The sequence below is a fragment of the Phoenix dactylifera genome, chromosome 2 (assembly GCF_009389715.1).
Source record: "Phoenix dactylifera cultivar Barhee BC4 chromosome 2, palm_55x_up_171113_PBpolish2nd_filt_p, whole genome shotgun sequence".
NCBI classification, from domain to species: Eukaryota; Viridiplantae; Streptophyta; class Magnoliopsida; order Arecales; family Arecaceae; genus Phoenix; species Phoenix dactylifera.
Genome location: NC_052393.1, coordinates 16,026,908 through 16,053,296, shown reverse-complemented (window position 1 = coordinate 16,053,296; position 26,389 = coordinate 16,026,908). Strand labels below are relative to the sequence as shown.

Here is a 26,389-nt window from a genome sequence, read left to right as displayed (position 1 = left end):
GAACAAAGCTAGAAAAGTAATTCATGACATCCTCAAAGTCAAAATTAAAAAAGAAAGAAGGTAAAAAAAAAAAAAAAAAACTGTTCATTCAAAACACCACCCCAGGATCCAGTTTTCAGCATATTGGTTACGTTGTTTCTAGAGGATGAAGAATAGACAAGAAAAACGTTCTTGTTGTCTAACAGATTTGACGCACTCTAAATGGGAGCCGCTAATAAGAACAGCTAAGAAGCTAGTGGATGAAACACATGTAGAGCTGCTAAAGCTTCAAAACTCTCTGAAATATTTCATCGCTTTGCTTTCAATCAGGCATCTTTTCCTTTTGTTTTCTTCAGAAAAAATAAAATATTTTATATTTCTAGGTATAATTCATGAGTAGCAAAAGCTTTTTTATTCTTATTTTTTGTTCTGGCAAAAGATCAGACCATCCAAAAAAAGATCAAAGGAAAACTCAATTATTAATTTTACACTTGTATGTCCTATCAATTGCAAAGTCACAATGCTTCGTAGTTAATAGCTCTTGTAAAATTGTCATGGTTCCTCATCACAAGCTCTTATTTATAGATTTTTAAGCTGTGGGTTGGGATTATAGGAATGCATTGGAATGAGGTAGATGCTTTCATAGCATTTCCAATTCAAGGTCGACATTTCCTGGATATTAGACAAACTAACTCACTTCAGACTCATGGTGGAAGTAGTTGCTCTATTAAAGTCATGCTTGAGACACCTTATTAGATGCTTTCTATATGCTAGCTTCAATTGTCAAATCCAGCATCTGAACAAAAGCTTCCACCATGAGTTATGTGACATAAAGCAAATCTTTCTGTATGCTAGCTTCCACCATGAGTTATGTGTTCCACTATGGCTTAGTCTCCCTTTCTTCTTTTTTTTTTAATAATTGTCTGAAAAGATTATTTAAAATGGCCTATGAGATCATTCATGCCTCTATGTTCTCATGCCGGCGATTTTTTAGAATGACATGTCCTCAGTGTTTGTAAAGGTTGATGATTCATGAGGCCTCAGGCTAAGGATTGGATTTAGTAGCTACTTTTAGCAGCACATGCAACAATAATACAATGGATCAATATCCCTTTTTTATACCTTGAGTTCGACATAATAGATGGGGACATCAATGGCTCAGTCAACCTAAGCAGGTTTTTTCAGGGAATGTGTGCTACACAACAAAGTTTAGTCCTTCCCTAATACCTCTAAACCCCCTTAACTTGGATGAATGCGAGATGCTAAGGTTTGCTGACGAAGATTTTGGTAGCTGTTCCAGTTTAGTCAAGTTTGAGCACCAGTAAGGAGCCCTTTTCCAGGTTACATCTGCATTATAGGTGCAGTTAAGCATGATGGGGACAAGCCAATGGTCTAATGGTTACATTCTTCTTATAGTGATACATTGCGCTTATGCAATTGAATTAAGTGGTTACACATGCTGAACTACTCTGATTGGACAACTTACTCGATATGAAGGATGAACCAAGTAATGTCATTAGCAGTTTTCAAAACTTAGGAATATGTCCAATTCAATATATTTCGCGCATGAGCATGCTCGAATACACACATGCATGCGCACGTGCGTGCATGCGCGCGCGGAGAGAGAGAGAGAGAGAGAGAGAGAGAGAGAGAGAGAGAGAGAGAGGGGATGCAATAATGTCCATCATATATATTATCGATCATATGTACATATAGATGCTGCAGAATTTATTACTAGTATAGGACTAAAGGAAACAGTTTCTTCCATGACTTCCTACACTTGTGCATGTTTACAGTTGCAGGATGGGGTGCAATTTCAGCATCAGTCTCTTCCTCAGCAACGTTGCTCTTAACCTCTGCCTCTATCTGGTCCCAGAAGCGAGCTTCCCTTCTCTTCTTCCTGATGGTGGCAAGCACATCATCTTTGTTGCATATCCCCCATACTGTCACCTTTTGAAGGTGGTAATCAACATGCACTGAATGTATCCCTGCATAATGGAACATTTATTGACACGTCCAAGTAATGAACTTGAAATTAAGGCTCTGTTACATTTCTTTCAGGTCTCTTATTGTTGGACGCAGTAATCTTCTACTGCAATAGAACGATTAGTTAGCCTATTCGCTGGAATGCTTTCAGAGATATTATTAAGAAATGCAAACCTAGAATATAAGCTCATATTATTAAATTTGGCAAATTTTTAATGTTATGGAAATAACATGCTTGGTGAAACTTTTTTTTAAAAAAAATCTATTTTTTTTTATTAGAAAGGGGAGGACAGCGTTCATGTTGTGGCTTAAAAGTTTCTCCAGTATGTTGCCAAGTTGTTCATTGCAATAAAAATATATAATAAATTTAAATTCATAAACAAATCCCTTCCATTTAGTGTATCCTTTGATAAAACTTAAAAAAGGTATTCACACACCCATCCAATTCATAGATAAACCCCTCAGATAACTGTTTAACTTTCTTTAAGCAATACTATATTTTTTCATCATTTCATGTATTCGTTTGTTTGTTACGTTCCATCTCGTGTAGATAACAGAGGGAAGAAAATCCAGTACATGAAGAAGAAAAGTAAGCCCCTCAGCAATAAGGTTAGAAAGCCTTCTTCAGTGTTTGTTTGGCGAATCCATGCTATCGCTGAAATCAAATGAGTCTTCATGAGAGAATCACAGAGGCTCATTGGGGAAATACCGGCATACTAAACGTGCCAACATGCAAAATATAGAAAAAGGTTTTTATTGCAAATAAAGAATAAAGGGGGTCAGATAAGAAAATACTAGGTCATTTTCTGAAGAAACCATTAACAAAAAAGAAACTTTCCTGCAAATGGCTAGTCTAAGGAGGCAAGACTACATAACTCTATATAACTCCATGCCCAGAAGGACTAGACCATCGATCCCCAGTGTTCAAATCTCCAGACACTCCCAATGAGGATAGGGGATAGAGATATCCTTTGATATTGTGAACCATGTGTGAGATATCTACCTCTCATATGTGACAAGGCCTTCTTAATCTTCTTCTCACAGCCATAGGAATAGAGTGGCACCTTCATCTCCACATACTGGGCCTCCACATGCTTGCCTGCCGGAACAATCTGCAAGCCAGCCATTGAACTAGCCTGAACCTGTCCCAGAAGTCTTCAAGTGGCTACCTCTTCATGGGATTAATTGCGCTATATATAACCTCCGAGAAACCCAAAAGCAAGAACCAAGTGGATATATTCCCTACCCTACCAGTAACAAGACAAGGACAGGCTTGCGTGGCTTGGGTGTGGTTCAGTTCCTCCTTTTTCTCTCTTTACTTTGATCTCCTTCCTCTCTTTTTTGTTCCATTGCTGTTGATGGAGGTGTGGTTATGGTAGTTTCAATGAGATGGTTAGTGAGATTCCTTTTTGTTGGGGCCAATTCTATAGGCCGGGAAAGGTTTCATCAAAGAGCGTGAGATATGCCAAAGCGCGCGGTCTAAAGCTTTTGTTGCTTTGCTCACAGGATAAGGTGTTCAGCTCCCATGTGAACGATTGTGTAAAGCGTCTCTTGCCTTGAAAAGTTGGGAAGCATGTGGTGGTGGTGGTCCGGTAGGTCGGGTGAAAGGCTTCGCCAGAAGATCTATTACACTGTTATGATGTATTGTGTGTGTATATACATATATAGCTAGAGTACATGGGATGCACAACTGCAGATAAGGAGGCCAACCAGAACTAGGCCGAGTTACCCAGCTTAAGGCCGGGCTCCTATGCCGAGCATTGTAAACCAAGCCGAGTTCCCAAGTCATGCTCCCAGCTGAGCATTCTAGACCAAGCAAGTCAACTCGAGTTCTCAGGTCTATCACTCCTACGTGATTTTTTCAACGATCAGGCTTCCAATGGCTAAGATTCCAAAGGCCGAGGCCGAGCACTCCAGGCTAAGCACCCTAGATCGAGCACCCCAGGCCGACCACTTTAGGCTACTCAAGACCTTATGATCTAGAGAGATCACTCTACTGACTACTCTAATTCTTTTTATTCTTTTGTTATTTCTCGATGTTATTCCAAAGCCTTGCTTGCTTTAAGCATCGGAGGAGGCCTAGCTGGAGCCAACCTGGCCGACAATTCTCTTCTCTTTGTGTGCACGTCCGCGACTCTCTATGGCAGATTGGTGCTTCATCTTCCACCATAGTAGATTGAGCGGATTGATCTATGCCTTCCATGACGGGCAATGGTCGAGCAAGATTTGGGCATCAACAGAACCCAACTCAAGGGGTGGCTACCAAAGAAACCACACAGGCTTGGAAATTCATAAGTTAATAGCTTCGATGGAAATGGATTTCTTAGAGCCTTATTAAACTGCATTATCTTCACGTTCTGACAAGGGCTGCGATTTCTAGTCAATGAACTCTATAGTTCTATAGTCATGGACTGAATAATTCTACTATTAGACCTTCATTTCTTAGATTGGCGACCAATATGTTTAATTTATTTTTCCGGTGAAGGGCCCGGCAGGTGAGGCCCATTGGGACTAGGATGTTTCAAGAATAGAAAATGGCTCTCAGCCCACACGGCTGAACCTGGCCCCTTAGGCCCGACATCACAGCCACCTTCCACCGTGTCCGAGTGTGTGTGATGTTGGCTTGTTGCCATAAGACTCTTCTCTTTTCCACTGCTATTGTACACGCCATCTTGCTGGTGAAGGAAGGCATCACCGGCAGTGGAGAGAGAGAGCTTTCACTTAAAAGCAGAGTTCTGACAGAATTTGGTGCTCCAATACTAATTAGTTTTTTTTCCCATTGGTTTGCTTTATCAGTAATTCTTTTTATAGTTATATTTGGTTTTTTTATTAATCAATTACGTCTCCTAATTAACAAGTTTTTCCAAGGAGAGGAGCTTTTAAGTTTCATCCTCGGCAGTAGTAGGTCGAGCAATGAACAAGTTGCACCAAGTTGAATAAATGTGCCATGAACACAGTAGTATTAATTCTTATATGTGGAGGATTTTTAAGAGACAAAAAACCCCTCTTGCATCATACTTATCTTGCTCAAAGTGATCCCTCTTCCCTACTTCATCTCTACGAGGCCCTCTAGCTCTCACGGCACTTTGAACACCATGTTCCGTTTCCAACGGCAGAGGACCTCATTGTCCATTAATGCCATGTCCATAAGTATCATAGCAACACCTGTCTGAGCTCCTACAAATTTTCTCATCTTATTTACTCTAATGTACTCTATCACCTCTCCTCCCATACATGTTGAGATTGTGGGGCTTAATGTCCACTTGGACTGTGAAGGATGCGAGAAGAGAATAAGGAAGGCAATCTCCAAGTTGGATGGTAAGAGTAGACAAAACTCTATCAACTAGACATTGTCATTGAGTTCTAGCCCAGGTCACCAGACAAAATTTCGTTACAGAGGTTGATACTGTGAAACAGACAAGGATAGACAAAAGGTGACGGTCACTGGATATGTGGATCCGATCAGAGGAAGGTTCTCAAGGCAGTGAGGAGGACAGGGAGGAAGGCCTAGTTCTGGCCGTACTCATACGACTCTCAGTCCCATCCATTTGCCATTCGATCTCTCGAGGACTCGACGTATTCGTCAAGCCATAACTACTACCGGCATGGATGTAATTCTAGCGTGCATGGATATATATTTCCCTGACCCACCTTAGTCTGTGATGGTTGATGATCAGATGGCTGAAGTTTTTAATGATGACAATGCTCACGCATGCATGATAATGTGAAAATTACAAGCATTTGGTAGCATGAATAAATGCGTGAATGTTGAGAGCACCTATATGTAGTTGTAAATAAAATTCGCCCATGTGTTTTTCTAATGTGTAGCCAATGTGATCATTCGAAGAAAGGCAAGTGGATTTCTCTAGTGATTCTATCAGTGAAAAGCTTCATGCGTAGAAATATTTTCTTATGCTAATGTTAGGCCAAAAGGAAAAGGGTAAGCAAATGAAGAAAAGAATGGAATTTGAAGGGTTCTTTATGAATCCACTGGCAAATTATGTGCAATTTGAGTTGCAGGCTACCTTGGAAACATGGTAAAGAATTAGGCATTATCCAACTAGAGAGTTTTAGAAGTGAATCTAGGAATCTCATGTAGTCCTCATATTGCTATTGGCAATGATAATAACATTACAATATACATATTTCTCAGAAAACAACAATATATGTACAAGTGACATGCTGAGATGTCAATATACGTACAAAAGGCAACGATAGATAACTTCTTTGCACATTTGACCATCAAAGATTTTTTTTTTTATGAGACCAAGTAGATGATTAATGCACGCTATTTATTTCAAGAGTAGACAGAAAGATCTCAAAAAGGCCAAAATTAAGGTTATGGTGTTAGTCCACTACTCAAAACGAATGAACAACAATAGCACAATATATAGTTCTTCCTGAGCATTTGGACATGGGTAGTTCCAAGTGACTAGTTAAAAAAAACAGAAGAAAGAAAAGAAATACAAACAAACACCCAAAATCATGGGAACAATAAAGCATATCGTAACAAAGTTTGCTTTTCACAGGATCACCATCCTCAATCTTCATAGGACCATCTGTAGTCACCAGTGCATCGTCATCTCTCTAATACTTTCTCTTTTCATTTTTTTTTGAAATCAAATTAAAAAGAAACATTCATCATCCTTGCTTAACTTCCAGTTCTCAAAATAAGTTAGGAGAAGTTCAATTGCTGGGCTCATTAAGAGACTTGTGTTTTTGTTTGTAACTACCACCAAGAAAGTAACTTGAAAGGGAAACAAAATCTATAGCTCACACCAAGCTCATGAGGTGGTGATCTAATCCTAGTCCAATTTTACAGTGTTACACATGTCTGGACAAGCAATCCATGTCACCGCTACATCTGGAAATCCTATGTATCCTGAGCAGCAGAGACTAATCATGGCCAAAATTTTGACTCTTCGGTGCGACTGAGTCTCCACCCATGACAAATTGCTCGAGTTCAGAAGCTTCGGTATTAGACTGATCAGAGAAGGATGGAGTTACTTTTATTATCCATATTTGGCAACACAAGAGCCAACTCTAGCCTTTGCACCAGCAACAATGCAACATGAGACACTATCTAGCCTACAACAGTGGTTAGTCTGTTTAAATTGCACCCAGCTAAAATTTGCAAAAGAAAAAGAAAGAAAACTTAGTAGTGTGGCCTTTCTACATAACCAAGCATATAGGTCTCTTCTTGATCTGCCACAAGATGCCAAGTTGTAGATAAGAGCATGTAGGTACATAAACCTCCCCCTCTATTGAAACAATTTGAAGCATGTAGGTACAAGAATCTCGTACCCTTATTGATTGTCTGATGATTGGTACTGTTTGACATGACAGAGTACAACACAGAGTCTGTAGAGGGAAAAATCTATGTGAAGAATTATTATTTGGGTTGTTGCTGTCTCCATGATTCCTTATCCCATTTAAATGACAGCAGACACAAAGGGAAGCACGAGAACAATTTTCCACAGAAGCTAACCAAAAGTTTATTTGAATATGATCTAATTAATTTTCTTTTTTCTGCCACTAAAAACTTAATTTTAGTATGACCGAGTTTCCTTGTGTGAATTTTTTGTGCATGCATGCAGAATTTTTTTTCTTTTTTTTTTCTATCATTAGAAATCGAATTTTAGTGTGATTGAATTTTCTTACTTGCATTTTTTGTGCGCAAACATGTGGAAATTTTTTTTCCATTTTTCTGCAAGCGTATGAAATTTTTGTGCATAAGAATCACTAGAAGACTGCCATGGATTTCTTTTATCTGAATGAAATTTAATTATTTTTTTATTACTCTACTAAAAATGTAATTCTAGTATGACTAAATTTTCTTGTATGCTTTTTTTTTTCACGTGCATGCAATTTTTTATGCATAAACATATGCAAAATTTCTATCTAATATAATTAATTTTTTATGCTACTGAAAATTTAATTTTAGTGCAATTGAATTTTCTAGCATCCTACTAAAAACCTAATTTTAGTACGATTGAATTTTCTGGCATGTGTTTTTTGTGCATGCATATAGTTTTTTATGTGTAAACATGTACAAAATTTATTTTTAACATGATTTTCAAAAAAATGAATTCAGCACATAAAAGTTTTCATCTTGTGGATAAAAATATGAATTTTGTGTATAAAAAATTGAATCACTAAAAACCTACTTTTATTTGATTCTAATTTATACTGAATTAATTTTCTTTTTTATACAGAATTCTTAGCTACTTTAATTAATATTCTTTTCTTGAATGCACTTTTTTTTTGTGTGCATGCGATTTTTTATACAAAATTTCTTTCCTAACATGACTTCTAAAACCAATTTTTCTACATTGTTTCCTAATTTTTCTGAATTTTGAAGAAGAGTCGAATTTTCTCTCTTCTTTCTATTTAATAGATTTAATAGGTATAGAGATCTTTTAGAATATATACATGTAAAGATATTACAAAAATATATATATACAAAGAGAAAGGATATGTTTGCCAAAAAAACAAGATTAGCTTGGCCATAAACATCTACTATAAAAGGTTCCTACCCCAGATGGAAAAGGAGCTAATAGTATGCTAATGAGTTTTTTTGCATGTATATTCTTCCAAATATATAAAATTACATGAATACCCTCGTAAAATTACTATTTGCATGTATATTCTTCTTTTTTTGCATATGTACCGGTATCATCTAATATCGTTAAAAAAATAAATGGACCAAAACTAATATGACTGAAATACCCTTATGGGTAGACATGCAAAAAAATTTAGGATTTTTTTGCATGGAGAAGAATTGGGTGGACTTGCTTGACTCGGCACAGTTCTGTTATAACCTTCATCGGAGTTCGTCCATGAGGATGAGTCCGTTTGAGTTGGCTACAGGCCAACAGCCCCTCACTCCACATGAGGTGGCCAAGCAGCGCACAGGAGGTAAGTGTCCTGCTGCTTATCATTTTGCCCGCTCCAAGCAGGAAATGTTGGAGGAGGCAACGGACAGTTTTGCAAAGGCTGTTCGACGGATGAAGAAATATGCTGACAAAGGCACTTCTAAATATCAAATTTTGCGTGAATACCCTTTTAAAACTGATATTTGCATGTATACCCTCGTAAAACTCTATTATTGTACAAATACCCCTAATTATATAATGGTTGTTCTAACGGTGTTAAAAAAATTATATTTATATTAATTAAAAATAAAATAAAAATTTAGAATGACGTTATTACCCTTACTCTTTCCTCTCCTATTCTCCCCCCACCCCACCCCCGCTGCCTTCCTCTTCCCTCCCCTCCCCTCCCCATCCCAGCTTCAACCCCATAATTATGATATGATTAATTAGATTTGCCCAAATTCTTATCCAAAAGCATGGTAAAGTTTTCATTTACTTGCATATCCTTATAAAAATTTCTATTTGCATGTCTACCCATTAAGGATATTTTAATCATTTTAATTTAAAACCGTTAATTTTTTAACGGTGTTAGATGGCACGGGTACCTATGCAAAAATAAGAATAAAAAAAGGTATAATAGCAAAACAAATATTTTACGAGGGTATACATGCAAATATCAATTTTGGAAGGGTATTCACGCAAAATCTAATATTTAGAAGGGTATTCATGCAAAAAATTCAAAAATTTATAAAGATATACATGCAAATAACAACTTTAAATAAGTATTCATGCAATTTCTCATATTTAGAAGGGTATATATTAAAAAATCTATTAAAAAAGATCAAAACTTGGCTGGAACTTGCTAAGTCTCTTATAATTCAATTGGATTAATAAGTCAAAAAAAAAAGAGCTACATTATTGTTTTTTTTTAAATCATGACTCAGTCAAGTTGAAATATTAGGTGATCATTTTGATTATGCTATTCTCCTTTTGATTTTAATACAATAATTATTATTGAATCTATGATATCTATATATTATTCTTCATTATTTTTAAGAGATTAAAGTTTATAAAATTTAAATTAATTACAGATACTTAGATTAGTAAAATATTTTTTAGTAATTTGTAAATATTAAGTTGTTTTTTGTTTTTAAGGCAAGAATTTCGTAAAAGCAATATGATTTATTCTATAAGAGTTGATATTAACATGAGATCATGTGACATGATAATATTAACCTTTTTTTACCATCTTTTTTAATTAAGAACAACTGAATTATCTTTACCGAATCTTGATTATTTTTTATTGGATTTGTTTTAAGTGTATATCCTCCTACTAAATATGTATAATTGCATGAATACTCTTACAAAGTTGCTATTTGTATGTGCATTCTTATAAAGTTTTCTTTTTGTGCGTCTATCTATGAGGATATTTCAGTTATTTGAAATTTAAATCGTTTGTTTTTTAACGATGTTAGATAGTTTGGTTATATATATATAAAAAAAGAAAGGAACAAAAAAAGTATATATGCAAAATAAGTATGTTATGAGGATATGCATGCAAATAGCAATTTTATGAGGCTATTCAAATAATTTTATACATGTAGGAGGGTATAAGTGCAAAATCCTATGCTAACTAGGTTAGAACAAGCTAATTAGGTTAGATTGTTCTCTCATTTCTTTTCCATCTCATCCTATGAGAAGGCAAACAAGAGAAGGAAAAAAGATAGAAGAGAGGGGGGAAGAATACGGCGCTCCGCTCCTATCTATCTCTCTCTGTGTTCCACAAGGAAAATAGGTGGTCCATCTCTCGCCGCAACGCTTGGATTTCAGGGATTCGTTCCAGTCTGAGAGCAATACCTTAATGGTAAAGTAAGATGTAGTATCCAGTTAGTCAAACCACCAAAATAACTCTGTAACTTCTCAAATTTTGCGTTGCATATGTTCGGCATAGATCATATACTATTGATAGAACTATGCTTCGAAGAATACAAATATGAGGTCCTACAGTCTATATTTTAGTTCTAAACTACGAGGATGCGCCGGCCATTGATCGGTTCGGGAAACCAAAGTATAAGCAGTTGAATGATTTGATGTCACCCATGGAGCTCAACTTGTAGCTTTTCTTTGGAATTAGCGTATCCAGTCCTCAAGGAAATAATATATAAATATTTCCCTCAACTATGTCCCTAACAACATTTTAGCTCTCATTACTCATTAGCATCTCATTTGCACTAAACATTTAACCAGAGCATTTGATATAGATGGTTGTCGTAGATCACCATGTCATACTTAGTGTTCACCCAAATCTGATAGAATCTTATCACTAGATTTCAGAGGGCGGAGGAAATGTCAGCGCAAACCAAAAGATCTTGATTGTTGGAGCAGGCTTGTTGGATTGCATCTTCTTGGTCCTAAATTGTTGAGTTTGGTGCGACAGTTGCCAGTGTCGCAAAGAAGAAGATGACAGATGACATCGAGGCCAAAGTCCCATCTGCCATGCAGAAGACCACCTTCACAGTGTTGGGCATCTGCTGTGGTTCAGAGGCAGCACTAGTACAAAAGATATTGAATCCTCTTGAAGGAATTGAGAATATCTCAGTCAATGTCTTGGCGAAAACTACAACTGTAATCCATGATCCATCTAAAATTTCAGCTTCTCAGATTGGTAGAAACTTAACTCCTTTACTTTCTTCTTCATGCTCTTCACATCATTCATAACAATGCTTTCCCTGTCCGCATAGTCAATGCTCTTAACAAGGCTAAGCTGAAAGCTGGAATCCGGGAGCTTGGGCAAGTCAAGACCAGAAAGCAATCACGGCCAAATGCAAACGTAATAGCCTCAGGAGTGCTTCTCCTTGTGGCCATGTTCAGCTACATCTACCAACCACTGGTATGGGTTTCACTGGCATCGATTGCTATCGGAATTCTGGACATGCTGCGGCGCTGCATAGCTGCTCTAGGCCGCTGTGTGTTAGATATTAATGTCCTCATGGTGATTGCAGGTATCTTCTCCTTTTATCCCTTTCCTTGGCTCCACGTTTCCCCGCAGTGTATCATCAAAAGAACTGCATCTCACTTGAGATTTATGCCATCGTCTCGCAGAAATAGTAGTCTAACCTAACGATTAAAGAACTATCTTCTCATATCGGACTAGCTTTCAATTGCAAATTACCATAAATGTCTTTTACAAGATTGCCATTGATGATCAATCACGTACCTCTGGTGCAGTGTTTGGTGCTGTCGGGCTTGGCAATTACCTGGAGGGAGCCTCAGTCGTTTTTCTCTTCACATTAGCACAGTGGCTGGAAGCAAAGTCAAGTGACAAGGTCAAGAATAATAATATACTGAAATATGTCATTTGTTCATTAAAGCTTTTGCAAATTAAAACGTTATAAATAGAAAATTACTGATGGCTCCAACTTTACTCTTCCAGGCCCAAGCTTCATTGGAGTCACTAATGAATTTGGCACCCCGTACGGCAGTTATTGCAGAGACAGGCGAGACGGTCGATGTGAAAGATATTACAATCAATACACTTGTTTCAGTCAAAGCAGGAGAACGTGTGCCTGTTGATGGGCTTGTGGTGACTGGAGGAAGCACCATAGATGAAAGTAGTTTGACTGGAGAGTTCATGCCAGTGGATAAGGAGGTTGGTTCAAAGGTATGGGCTGGGTCAGTAGTCCTAACAGGTGGGTTGCGTATGTTGTCATTTACTTGTTTCCTGAATTCATAAACCTTCAAGATGATGCATGTTATGACTACATGGTAGGCACTATATCTTGCAGGGTTCATTAATGTGGCAACAAAGGCATTGGAAGAGGACTCTGCTGTTGCTAGAATGGTGAAGCTCGTGGAGGATGCTCAGAGTCGACGTTCAAACATAGAGGAGTTCATAGAAAAGTTTGCCAAGTATTATACACCAGGTATGGCCAATTATCTGTCCTATTCTTGATCAAGTTTTAGTGTAACTTCAGTAGAAGCCAAGCAAGTTAAGGACTTAAATTTTAATTGGGGACTTAAAGCTTATTTCTGTGCATGAGGAAGGTCTTTGACTAATGACGATAAACCTCAAGGACAAGATCATAGGAAACGCATTGCTCAACTTATTGACAACAGCATCAAAGACTAAGAATTTTGAAAATCTTTAGACATATTAAATACAATATATCAAAATTAATCTGACTAGAGAAACCATTTTGAATAGCCGTTTTTTCAGAATTTGTGAAAGCATCGCTAAAAGAAAAACAAGGGAAGGAAAGTCGGGAAAGACAAGGCGCACATCAAATATGCACTAGAATCAAACTCTTGTTTGGGATCTGCTAGTTCTTTGATTGGATCCACGTATGGATCTCCTTTCGGCTCTGCTCCTGTCTGAGCCTGTTCTCCTAGTTAATTTCTTTGTCAAACTTTCGGCCATGCATCATGAATCTTTTTTAATTGCACCCATTTTTAGCATCATCAATGTCATTAAACCCGCCATAGACCGTGTGCTGGCCTCTGTAGAAGCTCCATGCCCTATAATCTAGAACTTCAATATACTTAGTGTGCTAAAAAGTATCTTCTAACTGATACTAGGTTGTAACAAGTACCCATCCAAGTCTGTGGCAAATCCTTAAGTCATCAAAGCCTAGAGTCAACAACACAACTAAAACTTGTTTAATTGATTGGCAAGCACAACATGATGTTGTCCGTAGATACAGAAAACAATTAAAAATTCAGCAACCAATACAAGGATGCACATTCGAACTTATAGACATGACACTTTTACCAGAAGAGAAGCTAAAAATCAGTGACTTGTTTCAGATGTGATGAAACCAGTCAATTTTTAACAATATTGCTACAAGGAAGGGGATTACAATTGTTGGTAATATTGAAGAAGAGAGAAGCAAACTAAATCCAGAAAACCAAACCTATATGAGGAAAAGGGTAACATAGAGGAGGAAGTCTTTTTCAACCTAACGTTCAGATAAAATAGCAAGAACATTGACATAATTTGATGCATGAATTTATTGTTGTGAGGTCTCTTTCAGTATTTCATCAAAACAGAGAAAAATGAAAAGAAGGAAAAAAAAACTCAACTGCATCGATATACAAATATGTCATTAATGTTTCACATGAATCTTGTTCTATAACAAAAGTTTCAGCAATGATGTCAGAATTAGCTATTATGCTTTTAAGTGTGTGAAAGAGAATATAGTATATCAATCATCAAGCTCAATAAGGATGTATTTGTTCCAGAAACCAGACTTGTTGATAATGTAACTTCTGTAAATTCCATCATTTAAGAGAGGAAATTTGGTCCCATATTACCGAAGCAAGACAATCCTCATCAAAGTTAAGTCACAGCTTTGCACATCAGGATGAAATTTGACAGACATCAATCTCTATGCAGGAAAAGAAAATTCAGGTCTATTTCCTAGTTATACTAAGAAAAGTGATGGTGAAGACAGTAGGACAGCTATTGCTAGGATCTAATATCAGTAATGAAGATGAGCTTGGCTGTAATACCAATATTGAGGATAAGCTTGAAAACACAACTATGATTTTTGCATGAAAGTTCTTTCTGTCAATGTTTGAAACCATCGATCAGTTAAGGGAGAAATATTCATGCTATTAAAGTCAAAGATGGGACCCAATTTTGTAGCATCAAATCATATTCGGATCCATGTATATCATATTAGCACATAACATAGTTAAATCACCTTCATCCTTTTTGTTTGATAGTTTTACTTTTCAAAATAACTGTTACGACCATATAAGAAAAAGAAATACGAAAAAAACAGAACTTCGAGTAGTTCACATGTTTTTTTTGTTGTTGTTGTAACCTTGAAAGAACAAGTTATTCTGAGAGGCAATTATGTCGAAAGTTTACATGGATAGAGTAGGTTGGTCTCACTAGGTAGGCAATTATGTCAAAAGCATTTATATCTTTACATGGATATATGCAGCCCGCGAGCATGCATCAATAAAAAAAGCAACCCTCTTGTGGCACCCTGTAGGCATTTTTTTTTCTTGTATGCTCTTTGTATGTCTCTATGTGGAAATTGGATATATGAGTAATTTATAAATTAGTTGCAATATTTTTATTGGAATATAGTTTAAAGATAAAGTCCCTCAAAACTACTGCTTGACAAGTACTAGAATTTTTCAGGAATAAGGAATACTAATTTTTTGCGAAACAACCAGGTGTTGTGTTGATAGCTGCAGGAATTGCTGTAGTACCATGGGCACTAAGTTTTCAAGATATTCGCCATTGGATCTATTTATCACTAGTCTTGCTTGTGGTTGCATGCCCATGTGCGCTGGTGATCTCGACTCCAGTAGCCAAAGTGTGTGGCCTCTCTGCAGCTGCCAAGATGGGTCTTATTATCAAGGGTGGGAATCACTTGGAGGCTTTAGCAAAAATAAAAGCACTAGCGTTTGATAAAACTGGAACACTAACAGAAGGATCCTTCAAGGTTGTGGACATGCAATTGGTGGAACAAAAGATAGATATTAACCAGTTGTTATACTGGTAAGGAAGAAAATATGGTTTTACACAGGGATATGAGTTACTGTGATTATTTTTAGTTTTTTTTACAAAATAAACTAATATATAAGATCCTCAGGATTTCGAGTCTGGAAAATCTGTCCGGCCACCCCATAGCAAAAGCTCTAGTAGAATATGCAAGGTTCCGTGGTATCCAACCTAGTAGAGAAGTGAAGGACTTCAAAATGATCTCAGGAGAAGGCATTTCTGCTTATGTAGACGATTGCTTAATCCAAATCGGAAATGCACAACTAGCCTTTCGCAATGGATGGCTATCAGAGAGTAATCACACCCTTTATTAAACTCATGCCTCTCTAACTTTGCGGGTGGCGGTTGGTTGCATATATATTTGAATAAATCCTGAGTCCAAATGCTACTTTTCTATAATTGCAGGTAAGTTCTATATCGATGAAGCAGGTATAACAGTTGGATACGTGGGGATGGACAATCACTTCATTGGATACTTTCGCCTTGGAGATCAAGTTCGTGGAGAAGCTGCACAAGCTGTGCATGAACTACAGGTACAAACTAGAAGGGAAAACGAAGGTGAAACAAATATATACTTAAGCTGATATGTAACATTTGTCAGCTAGTTATACGTTAATTATTTATTTTATTCCAGAAACAACGGATCCAAGTGACTATTCTGACTGGTGACTCAAAAGCGGCAGCTGAACTCATCCAGAAACAAGTATGAAGATGTAAACCAAAAAATGGTTGCAGGGAAAGGGAGGGGGAGGTAATGGGCTTGACTAGAAGGAAAGGTTAAGTAATTTATTGAAATTTTCTTGCGATGCAGATTGGAGAAAATATAAAGGTAGAAGCCAGTTTGGCACCTGAAGATAAGATGAAAAAAATTGCCGAGCTGAAAGAGAAGTGGGGTCTGACGGCGATGGTCGGGGATGGAATCAACGATGCACCGGCACTTGCAGCAAGTGATATTGGAATAGCTATGGGCGTTGCAGGATCAGCTGTGGCGACTGAAACTGCAGATGTTGCACTTATGTCAAATGATCTACGGAAGATACCTGAAGCTGTGAAGCTAGCAAGAGCTACTTTAAGGAAGAATTACCAGAATGTGGCTTTGTCCTTGGCTGTGAAACTGCTCTTCCTTGGTTTGGCATTTGGAGGGATGCCTTCTCTCTGGGCTGCCGTGGTGGCTGACATGGGCACTTGTCTCGCGGTTATCTTCAATAGCATGCTCTTACTGCGGAAGCATAAGAAAGAAGGAAGCATTGCTTTTGACAAATCCTCAGAACAGCTGCATGTCAGGGTTGAACCTGGGTTGGACTCTGAATGCAGTAGAAACCTTCAGGAGAACTTGGAGGGGTTGCATGAACCCTTGTTGCCACCAAAGGAAAGAGAAGAAAAGGAGGAGCGTCCGCGTTCATGTTGCAAGGGTTGCCGTGGAGGAGCAAATGGAGAAGAAGTTGATTTTAGGTAATGAAGATGAAAGCAGTGATGAAAGGATATAAATCAGAATTGTCTGAATAAATGTACATATTTAAAAGGACATTGTTTTCTTCTTTTCTCAAAAGAAGAGGACAATTCTCTAGGACTTCCAAACTTTCAGGCTTAAAACTGTAGTACAAATATTTTCTTCTTATTGTTGTTTAAATATTAATCTATGTATCATGTACTAAAACAAAATTAAAATTGATATCCCAAAATTATTATAATCTTTGAACTTGATTGAAAAAATCCTTTATATTTAAATACCCACTACATAATGGAATCAAGATTCTATCCCTTTAGTCGATCTTCTTCTGTCTTGCAATCAACATGGTCTATCAGTATGTAAATGGTAAAAATTAATTTAACAATAATAAACTTAATATACATAAAGTAAATAGAAAGAGTATGTATCAAAGCAGTATAATTGCTCCAAAGGAAAGAGTGAGATATTTGTATGCAATAGTTGGTTGGAGAGAGAGAGGGACAACGTAAAAGAAAGAGGGGGCCATAGAAGCATAGTTCATGAAAAATCTAATAAATAGTTTTTTTTATCATATTTGTTTAGGAAAAACTAATATAGTATATAGATAACAAAAACCTTAATAGTTCATAAAAAATCAATTTGCAAGAAAAAATAATTAATAGATGAATAAAACAATTTTTTTTTTCTTTTGTGCTGTAATGTGTGCTTTACAAAGTCCTTCAGTTTATATAACTACTGGCATCAGTTACAACAATATTCTGGAAGCATCCGGACAAAATAGAAGAAGTCTTCCATAGCACACAACAATATTTTGGAAGCATCGAGACAAAGCAAAAGAAGTCTCCCATAGCACAATACTAATATAGCCGACCATATAAGCCACAATTCTATCAGTAATAATGTAGCTTCATGTAGACATATCTAGTCATATGTGAAAATGATGTTTGGTGTGAGTCTCCTCCAATGAGGGATGACTAACTCTTAGGTGCAAGTTAAGCAAACATTTGTCCAATGAATTTTCAACATAATCATAGATATACATTATATTATCTTGAACATTGTAACGGTTGTTTGATCTAGAACATTAATTTGTCGAGGAATATTACATAAAGTCAAAATAAAAATTAAGGTATTATACTTTCTCGAAAAAGACTAATATGTCATTTAAAAATGTAGCAGGAATAAAGAAAACAAGTTCAGTTCAATGGATAAGGTGACATTTATTTAGTAGTAGTTAAAAGGTATTGTAATTCAGAATTAACTGGTGGAATAATATTTATTTACAGGTGGTTCTATCATTCCATGGGTAGGGTAACAAGCATTCATGTATCACGAGTAAGGTTTTTTTTTCCCAAAATGATGTATGGAAAGGGCAGTTACTAAGGTTTTTTTTTTTTTTTTTGGATTAACAGAAGTTATACACCGTATCAGGATACCATTGAGTCTTTCTTACCCTAAAAAATAAAGGAATTCAGTTACTAAGAAATAAAAAAGAAAAATTGTAATTTCACAAAACGAAAAGTAATTTATTATCCCAGTATCCCATTAAGCCCTGCGATGTCCTGCGGGGGCCGGTATCTTATACTTAAACCTCTCCGCCGCTTAAAATACCATGTCGCCTGGAACTATACTTTGTTCCATCACCATGGTTAGGCGACTCGTGGCCGTGCTCTAAGGACATCCCGAACCCCATTGCCGGTAGCCGTTACGTCTCCCTTCGCCGTCAATTCCTTTTTTCCCGCTACTGTAATGGAAACCCTTCTACGGCTCAAACCCTACTCGACTCCTCCCTTCGCCCCCCTCCATCTGCACCCTTCTTCAAGAAGCAGCCCCTCTTTCGCTGGTCAGAGCTTTTCCTCCCTTTTCTTTGATCGTTCGCGTATTTTTCTAGAATTTTTCAATCATATTTTCTTGTCTGACAGTCTTTCTTTCTTTTTTAATTTGAGTCTTTAGCGATCGTTGCAAATTCTCCGAGGAACCAATCCGGCAAGAAGCTCAGATTTCATGGCACCAACATCACAATTCCTATCAAGAAACGGCGAACTATTCACCGAAATGTTGTTGTGAGATCGGAGATCGCCGCTGCCGGCTCAACCGATGATTCGGCGTGCTCGATGACAGGTTCTTCCAAGAAACACATTGATAGGAATCTTGATTTCTTGAAACCTTTTGGCTTATGGAAACTTTGCTAAGCTTTATGGTGGCTGCTCGTTAATAGATGGGTTTTATATTGGAACAGGAAAAAAAAAGAAAAAAGAAACCAACTTATGGAATCTTTATGACATCCGTTGTTTTCAATGATCATCAAGGCAGCTACTCGATAACAAATAGGTTTAAACAAGAAAGGGGAAGAAAAGAAATCCCACGTTTTCAATCTTGATGAGTCTTTTTTCTTTTTTCTTTTTTCCTTTTTTGCTTTTTTAATCTCTATGTCGACTGCTTGCTAGCAATCTGATGTTATACAAAGAAACAAAAATAAAAAAAGGAAAACTCATTTCTTGAATCTTGATAACATTGTTTTTCTAAATATTTATTGTTCCCTACTTGATAGTACTCAAATTTCTATAATAATCAGAATTCCAATTGGGTTCAAGAATCCGGGCAATTTGCTTTTACTCCGTGACTATCGTGGTTGCAATCTTTCTTTTTGTGGGAATGGTGGTAGTACACCCATTCGTGCTTCTGTTTGATCGGCTTCGTCGGAGAGCTCACCACCTGATTGCTAAGCTATGGGCGACCTTGACCATTGCTCCATTTTATGAGTTTGAGTTTGAGGGGGTGGAAAACTTGCCTCCTCAGAACATGCCAGCTGTGTATGTCTCCAACCACCAGAGCTTCTTGGACATTTACACTCTTCTCACACTTGGGAGGTGCTTCAAGATCATAAGCAAGAGAAGCATTTTCCTATTCCCAATCATTGGGTGGGCAATGCTCCTTATGGGTGTCATTCCTTTGCGCCGGATGGACAGCAGGAGTCAGTTGGTACTGATTCTTCTTCATTTCCCCCCTTTTTTAATATTTGGTGTCTGCGCCTTGAATTATTTGTTTATTTGATCCTGTGAGTGCAATCATGGAAAATCTTACTTTACATTTATCATACTTTTAGTGCAATGTTGAATGTTAGATATTTCCCTGAGGCTTCCAACAATTTAATTTCTTAAATTTATCATTCAGTCAGTATCTATAAATAGTATCACTGCACTGAAATCATATATGAAATGAACGTTAGGATTGTATTATCTTGATTCTGTCGTGGTCATCAATCCAAGAGATTATCCATTTACTGATCACCCCATATTATTTTCATGTTTATTGGTTGTAAAGAGTGAGGAATAGGTTATCTAATGGAAATTGTGCTGGTCCTCATTTCTTCTAAAATTAGGAAATTGTAAGACAGCAATTAGCAGATCAGCTTTTTATACACTGATGTCCAGCTCATTATTTTTGTTCCTTCAATACATGATGTATAACCTTGTTATTTTGATTTATTTGAGAACAGGATTGCCTCAAACGTTGCATGGATTTGTTGAGGAAAGGGGCATCTGTATTTTTCTTTCCAGAGGGAACTCGGAGCAAGGATGGAAAACTAGGTGCATTCAAGGTCAGTTCTTCAGCAGATAAAAACTAAGTATGATTGCATGTAGTGGAGTTTAGCTGTGCCTACATATTATTTCTGATGTAAATTGAGATAGGAAATTACATTTATGATCATGTAGAAAGGTGCATTTAGTGTTGCTGCAAAGACTGGTGTGCCAGTTGTGCCAATGACTCTTTTGGGAACCGGCAAGCTTATGCCTGCAGGAATGGAGGGTGTACTGAATCCTGGTTCAGTGAAAGTTATTGTTCATCAGCCTATAGAAGGAAATGATGCAGACATGTTATGCTGTGAATCTAGGAATGTCATAGCTAATGCACTTCTTGATCATGGCTATGGGGTGCATGGTGCATAGTTGGCTTTTGTTCAGTTTAACACTCCTGCACTTCAGTCTTCATTTTTTGGGGGAAGACTTATGAGGTACTCCTGTTCTCTCCTAATTAGTTTTCATTAAGAAGTCAAATGATGCAATGGCATGGTTAAGAACATAAGTAAATAGAGAATAGTTGTTATGTATATTTGTGAAGCTAATAACATAAAGATGCATACTTGCAGCCTTTCTCCATTTCTTTGCTACATGTTCATTTTTATGTATTCAATGGTCAAATTATTATGTAATTCATTATTAGGTGCTATTTCCTTTAATTTTTACTTTCCCATAACGGCGGAAAAATTTACCAATAAGCTGCAGTATGTGAAGTCTGAAGTTGCAATGAGCAAAAAATGCTTCCCTATAGAAACACTAGTTGCAAGTGATCTTTTTTCAGGTGATAAGTTTTCCCTCGCGAAGTGCCTTCTTGAGAACCATATATGTATTTTCAAATGTTGGACTTTGCAAGCTCTTATTATGCCCCAAAAGCATTGTCTCTAATAAGCTAAGGTCATTAAAATTTTGTAATTGTATTGAATAGATTGGTGTTGTTTTCCTGTAGTGTTAATTGAAAGGACATTTGCACATCTTTATCCTTTTATACACGTATATTTAGTTTCTGATCTTTTCATCTTCTAGCATGCAATGTATATACGGTTGGAGTTGGAGACACCCAAATTGAGGCGATATAAAAAATGCTCAGTATTTTTTTCCCTAATAAACAAATCTTCTTCCCTTCCAAATTAACTGGAATTCATGTGGGGGCAACATGTGGATAATTGGTTAAGTGGCACAGATTGCATTGGATCCCATCCCTGTGTGAAAATAATCCTCCTCATCTTCTGGCAAGTACCTTCCACTCTCAATTAGAGACTTCCACTTGTCAAGCAAAGAGCCTTTCTCATCCCTTTCCTCCTCCTTTAATTCTCCTTTGTCCTTTTCTCTTTTGTCCTCTCTTTGCAACTGTTGGATTTGATCTCTAAGCAAAGAAAAAGAGTAGGAAAGTTTATGTTCTGGGTTATTTGGTGTTGCATTGCAGCATGACAACCAAGATGATTGGCAGAAACTCAAAGTATGGACTGCATGAGATGACATAGCAGTCAAACAATCAGAAGTTGTAGACTTTAATAGTGAGAGAGAGAGAGAGAGAGCATGGCAAGGGGGCGATTTGTGAAGTGAAATCAATACTATGTGTCTGTAGTCAGAGGAATGAGATTGCGGTAGAACAATAAGGTAGGCTGCAAGGTTCTTAAATATGGTATTTAGTGGCAAAGCCGAGATTTGGTTCAAGGGCAGCAAGTTCTGCTCCATAGTCAATTGAAATCAAAATGATCACATTAACTTGCATTTCAAGGGTCTAGCAATCCTTCAATTGTTTGAAGTAGGCCTGAATGAGCACTACCAATACTAAAAAGAGTAAATTTAAGGTTTATTTAGAAAAAGAAAAGCATAAAAAGATGAGTAGTAATATGAGTAGTGTCTAATTAAACAAAGGGCAGTAACATCAGCATTAAGAGTCTAGTCATTGTCTTCTAAATTTAAATGGCAGTGACAAATAATATAAAAAGAGAATAGATTTCGAGCAGCAAACTAAATACAAAAAAGAGATAATTACATCATGAATCAAGGTATGCCATGCCATACCAAATCGGGCGGTACGAAGTGTACTGTACCATACTGGTTCAATAGCGACACTCGGTATGCTGAAGCAGCCCTTGTACCGAGCGTATCGATACAGTAACAAGGTAGCACCGATACGGGGCCCGGTACTTAAATAGCGTACCTTGCCATGAATAGCATAAATTGCCTCTTCATTTGAAGGACAACATTGAGAAATAAAAATAAATTAATTTATTCACCTGAAAGAAAAACTATAAAATAGAATAAAAGAAAGAAAAATATACTCACTTAATTGGATGGAAGGATCCTCCTTATTTTCCTTTTCCTGTCTTCCTAGTTCTTTTCAAACCCATCCACCTTATTGGACACCTTTAACCAAATATAAACAATATTGGTTGGTCATCTAAATCTTACCTTGTCTTCAGAGTCATTTTTGGTTGACCATAATTGGGTAGATCTTTTGCTTTTGTAAGAATAGAAAGTAAAAGTTCATTACTTTGTGGAATTCAACTATATATTGGTGCAAATCCGAATCCCATGAATTATGATACACATACAATATAGCGAAATTTTTTTTAGAGTTTCAAGGTGGGGGGACTTTCACTTCTGACCTTCTGCTTCTACTAATGTTATATTGTTTGAAGTAGCAGAGCCAAAAAATCTAGCTTTCTTTCCATGAAAGCATTATTACCCTTTTAAGGCTAGGAAGATGCCATTCGACTATGATCTAAAAAATCTCCTAGCTTATGATGATGCAGTTGGGAAATATAATTCAGAGAATTTGAGCATGCATTGGAGCTGTACTCTATAAAGAGATGTGCAATTTAGGGAGACCTTGTAATTCCAGTTCCAAGTTATATCTTCATTTGTTGGTATTCTTTTGCTTGAGTCACACTCTTTCGAGTGAAATATAAGGCTACTTTAGTTACATGTTGTCTGCTATAAATAATTAATAATATTTTTACATGTCTTTTTCACAATGAATCATGTGCCACATTAATGAAATACTCCATTTCAAAGGGATGTGGTCTTTGGTTTGAATTGTAACCCACCATGTTGGAGTTCACCTGTTCTGATGGACCTTCACAGTCATTCATATGCGTGTGTAATTTCTCGCTTGAGTTGCAGGAGAAAGAATGCATTAAGTATTGTTGTGGTTCAAATCTGGCCCGAGGGTGACCACGTCGGTGGAGCCGAGGGAGCCGCTGGTGCTGGAAAGGGGAAGACGGGAGCCACCTCCTACGCGACGGCCGCGGACCTGCACAAAGCCTCACCGGTGTTTCTGGTGAGGGCCCTCCGACGATCAAGTTAGAGTGGGTAAATTTGGTCCAGCCAAAAAGGTTCCTTTGAAATTACCTGACCGAGCTATTTATAGCCTCGATGGAGTGGCCTAGGAGGTGAAGGTACTGTCACCCCTCATCATGAGGGGTCGTGGCTTTGAGCCGGATGGCGCGTAGCTCAGGCTGGCTGGTGATGTGCGGTACGATCCGTTCTTGAGAACGGTAGGATGTTGACAGTCACGGCAGGGTATGACCGGAGTAGTCAAGGTGTCGTCTGACTGCTGTTGGCTGATTATGGAAACATGACACGATAATGTGGTGGAGTACGACCACATAGGCGGGTATAGGCCCGCACATGGGCATGGTCATTGGTGAGGCCGAGCTCGTTAAACAATCGCGTCATGCGTTTGACGAGGTCGGCTTGGCGGGTGCTGGGATTAGCTCGGCCTTCCGGATTCCGAGATGTGCTCGGTGAAGTGCCTCGAGCTCGAGAGTCGGAGCGTATCGCTGGGGTCGGCGCCCCGAGCCTGGTTGGGACGGATCAGTGATTGTCTGGAGGTACCCCGAGCTTTCGGCGGAGTTTCGAGGACGAGCTGGCCCTGGGCCGAAGTGATGATTCAGTTGTCCGTCATTGGTGCTTACTGGGCCGAAACTGGGCAGCCTTTTGGTTGTGGGCTAGGCGATCCATTTTTTTCTCTATCATTTGTCTCCCACTTTCGAGGTCGAGCTACCTGGTAGCTCGGACGATGGAATTAGTCAGACTTCTGATCATCCAGCACTTCAGTTACATGAGCAAAAAGAGGCGTGCACCGAACTGGATATGCTTCGGCGCACTTCTTGGCCGAGAGCTTGACGTCGGACTTGGGACGTTCGAGTTACTAAATTTTCTAGAATGGAATTTGCCACGGAAATTTTTTAGGGTTCCACGTGGGCGTTCCTTTCTGGAGAGTTGTTGAATCGGGATGAGGAGGGTTTCAACTATTAATTTCCCGTCCCCTGAAGCATTGCGTCTAGCGGAACATGAGGAGTCGGCCATTAAAGCTCCTTTCTCTGAAGCATCTCATTTGACGAAAGGCGGGAGGTCAATCATTAATATTTCGAGCTACGAAGCGTCCTCCATAATGATCAGCATTTAGTGAGGCGATTTAGAGAGATTTGTTGAGGCCATTTTAGGGCTTGCCACATGGCAAATTCCGGGCTGTATGATCATTTAGGTTGCCCGATCGGAGCCACTGCAGAGGCCTATATAAGGCCTGAAGAAGGGGTTGTAGGGTCGTTGTTTGACTCTCCCCCTGCTCTTGATCTTTTCTCAGCCGCCGTTGCTAGAGTGTTGGAGCTTTCTTCCGGGGGTCATTCTCTTTCTTCGCCCATCCATCTTTTTCCGGCGAGCTTTCGGGTAGGCATTTTATCCCTTCTTTCGGTCGTTTGGAGAGTCTTTCGTCTTCTCCCTCTTTTTTTCTTTAATCCTAAGACCAGAACAATGGACTCGCCAACGAGGGCATCGATGTTCGATGTGGGTCTATCGCGAGCTCCGGCTTCTTCCAAGGTGGAAGCGGTTGAACTTGAGGTGGGCCCGAGCCCGTATGGAACAGGTTCGCTCATGACCGACGAGGATCTAGGCTCCGTTCGAGCCCGATTCTTCATTCCTCCGGAGTTCGTGCTTGAACTTCCGGATCTCGGAGGCCGAGTCACCAACCCGCCCAGCGGTTGGGTCGGGGTGTACGTAGATACACTCCAAGCAGGGTTGAGATTTCCTCTACATGAATTTATGGATGAGCTTTTGACGGCGTATGGCCTGGTGCCTGCGTAGCTTGCCCCGAATTCATGGAGGCTAATCATCGGCTTCCTTGCCCTCTGTCTGGCACACGGCTTGCCCCTCTTGGTAAATGTCTTTAGGAGTTGCTTTATATTAAAAGGCAACCCTGTAGATAAAGGGTGGTGGTACTTCTTTCCTCGAGGAGGCCGTAAGCTTTTTGGGGGCCTGCCTACTTCCATCCACAGGTCGAAAGATAATTTCTTCTATATCTCCTCCGAGCGGTCATGGGGATTTAATCCGATCTGGATCTTTCCGTTGGCCTCGGTAAACAATAGGCTCCCGCGATTGTTGCAGTCCGAGCAGAAGACCTTGGATAGTTTGCTCGGGCTGAAAGAAACTCCTCGGCTCCCCGATCTGCTCAATGAGGAGGCCCTGGCAAATCTTGGTATGAGCCTGGCTCGTCCCGAGGGTAAGAATAGTTTGACTTTTCCTTCTTTCTCTTTTATGTCGGGGATGTTGATAAGACTTTTGTCCACATATATTGTAGGGATGATCTTCAACACCAAGACGCTAATAGCTATATATAAGAAGAGGGCCGCCCCCGAAGGGGTCCGTCTTAAGGGGAGGCCGAAGAAGGCAAGAGTCGCTTCCGGCCTCGAGATCGGGCAGGGAGAGTCTGAGGTTGCTGCTCTTGCTTTGGCCGGGCCTAGCCGGGGGTCCGTAGGAGAGGCCGAGGTGCCCCAGTCGACAACTGGGGGAGATCTTCCCACCCAGGCGGCAGTCGCACCTACCGACCAAATCTCGGAGATCACCGCGATAACTCAGCCGTCCGGGCCGGATTCCGATCCGAGGCATGGGTCTGGGGCTTCAGTCCCCCCCCCCACGGTCTCATTGTGCGCCAAGGCTGCGACTTTCTCCGAAGCTCCGGCCTTGGCGAGGATTGAGCCAAAGTTTTTCAAGT

The 26,389-nt window shown here is 38.8% G+C and overlaps 3 protein-coding genes across 8 annotated transcripts in view; 2 read left to right on the top strand and 1 right to left on the bottom strand.

The window, feature by feature from the left end:
* Positions 1 to 1,646: 1,646 nt before the first annotated feature.
* LOC103720382 (heavy metal-associated isoprenylated plant protein 30) lies at positions 1,647 to 3,366 on the bottom strand. The gene is made up of 2 exons (XM_008810056.4): positions 2,969 to 3,366; positions 1,647 to 1,967 (listed from the first exon to the last, which is right to left on the bottom strand). Exons 1-2 carry the CDS (start codon positions 3,090 to 3,092, stop codon positions 1,714 to 1,716), a joined length of 378 nt encoding a protein of 125 aa, XP_008808278.1. The 5' UTR covers positions 3,093 to 3,366; the 3' UTR covers positions 1,647 to 1,713.
* A 7,120-nt stretch (positions 3,367 to 10,486) lies between these two features.
* On the top strand, positions 10,487 to 17,044 carry LOC103720383 (cadmium/zinc-transporting ATPase HMA2-like). Of its 4 annotated transcripts, none has more exons than XM_008810059.2 (11): positions 10,487 to 10,704; positions 11,175 to 11,505; positions 11,582 to 11,842; positions 12,069 to 12,166; positions 12,274 to 12,529; positions 12,626 to 12,763; positions 15,027 to 15,354; positions 15,449 to 15,651; positions 15,763 to 15,890; positions 15,992 to 16,060; positions 16,169 to 17,044. In XM_008810059.2, the coding sequence occupies exons 2-11, from the start codon at positions 11,301 to 11,303 to the stop codon at positions 16,811 to 16,813; spliced, it is 2,331 nt and encodes a 776-aa protein (XP_008808281.1). In that variant the 5' UTR covers positions 10,487 to 10,704; positions 11,175 to 11,300; the 3' UTR covers positions 16,814 to 17,044. The 4 variants fall into 4 exon arrangements, with proteins under 4 accessions (XP_008808281.1, XP_008808279.1, XP_026665522.1 ...); XM_008810057.4 differs by having other exon boundaries at positions 10,516 to 10,704; positions 11,168 to 11,505; XM_026809721.2 differs by having other exon boundaries at positions 10,516 to 10,709.
* Positions 17,045 to 18,423: 1,379 nt separating this feature from the next.
* LOC103720385 (1-acyl-sn-glycerol-3-phosphate acyltransferase BAT2, chloroplastic-like) overlaps positions 18,424 to 26,389 on the top strand; it is a 28,649-nt gene continuing 20,683 nt past the window's right edge. For all 3 annotated transcript variants that reach the window (XM_008810060.3, XM_008810063.3, XM_039123501.1), the window contains exons 1-5: positions 18,424 to 18,650; positions 18,761 to 18,928; positions 19,383 to 19,789; positions 20,307 to 20,408; positions 20,524 to 20,822. In XM_008810060.3, coding sequence (XP_008808282.1) covers positions 18,557 to 18,650; positions 18,761 to 18,928; positions 19,383 to 19,789; positions 20,307 to 20,408; positions 20,524 to 20,757 — 1,005 coding nt within the window. In that variant the 5' untranslated portion in view covers positions 18,424 to 18,556 and the 3' untranslated portion in view covers positions 20,758 to 20,822. The remainder of the gene's footprint in view (positions 18,651 to 18,760; positions 18,929 to 19,382; positions 19,790 to 20,306; positions 20,409 to 20,523; positions 20,823 to 26,389) is intronic.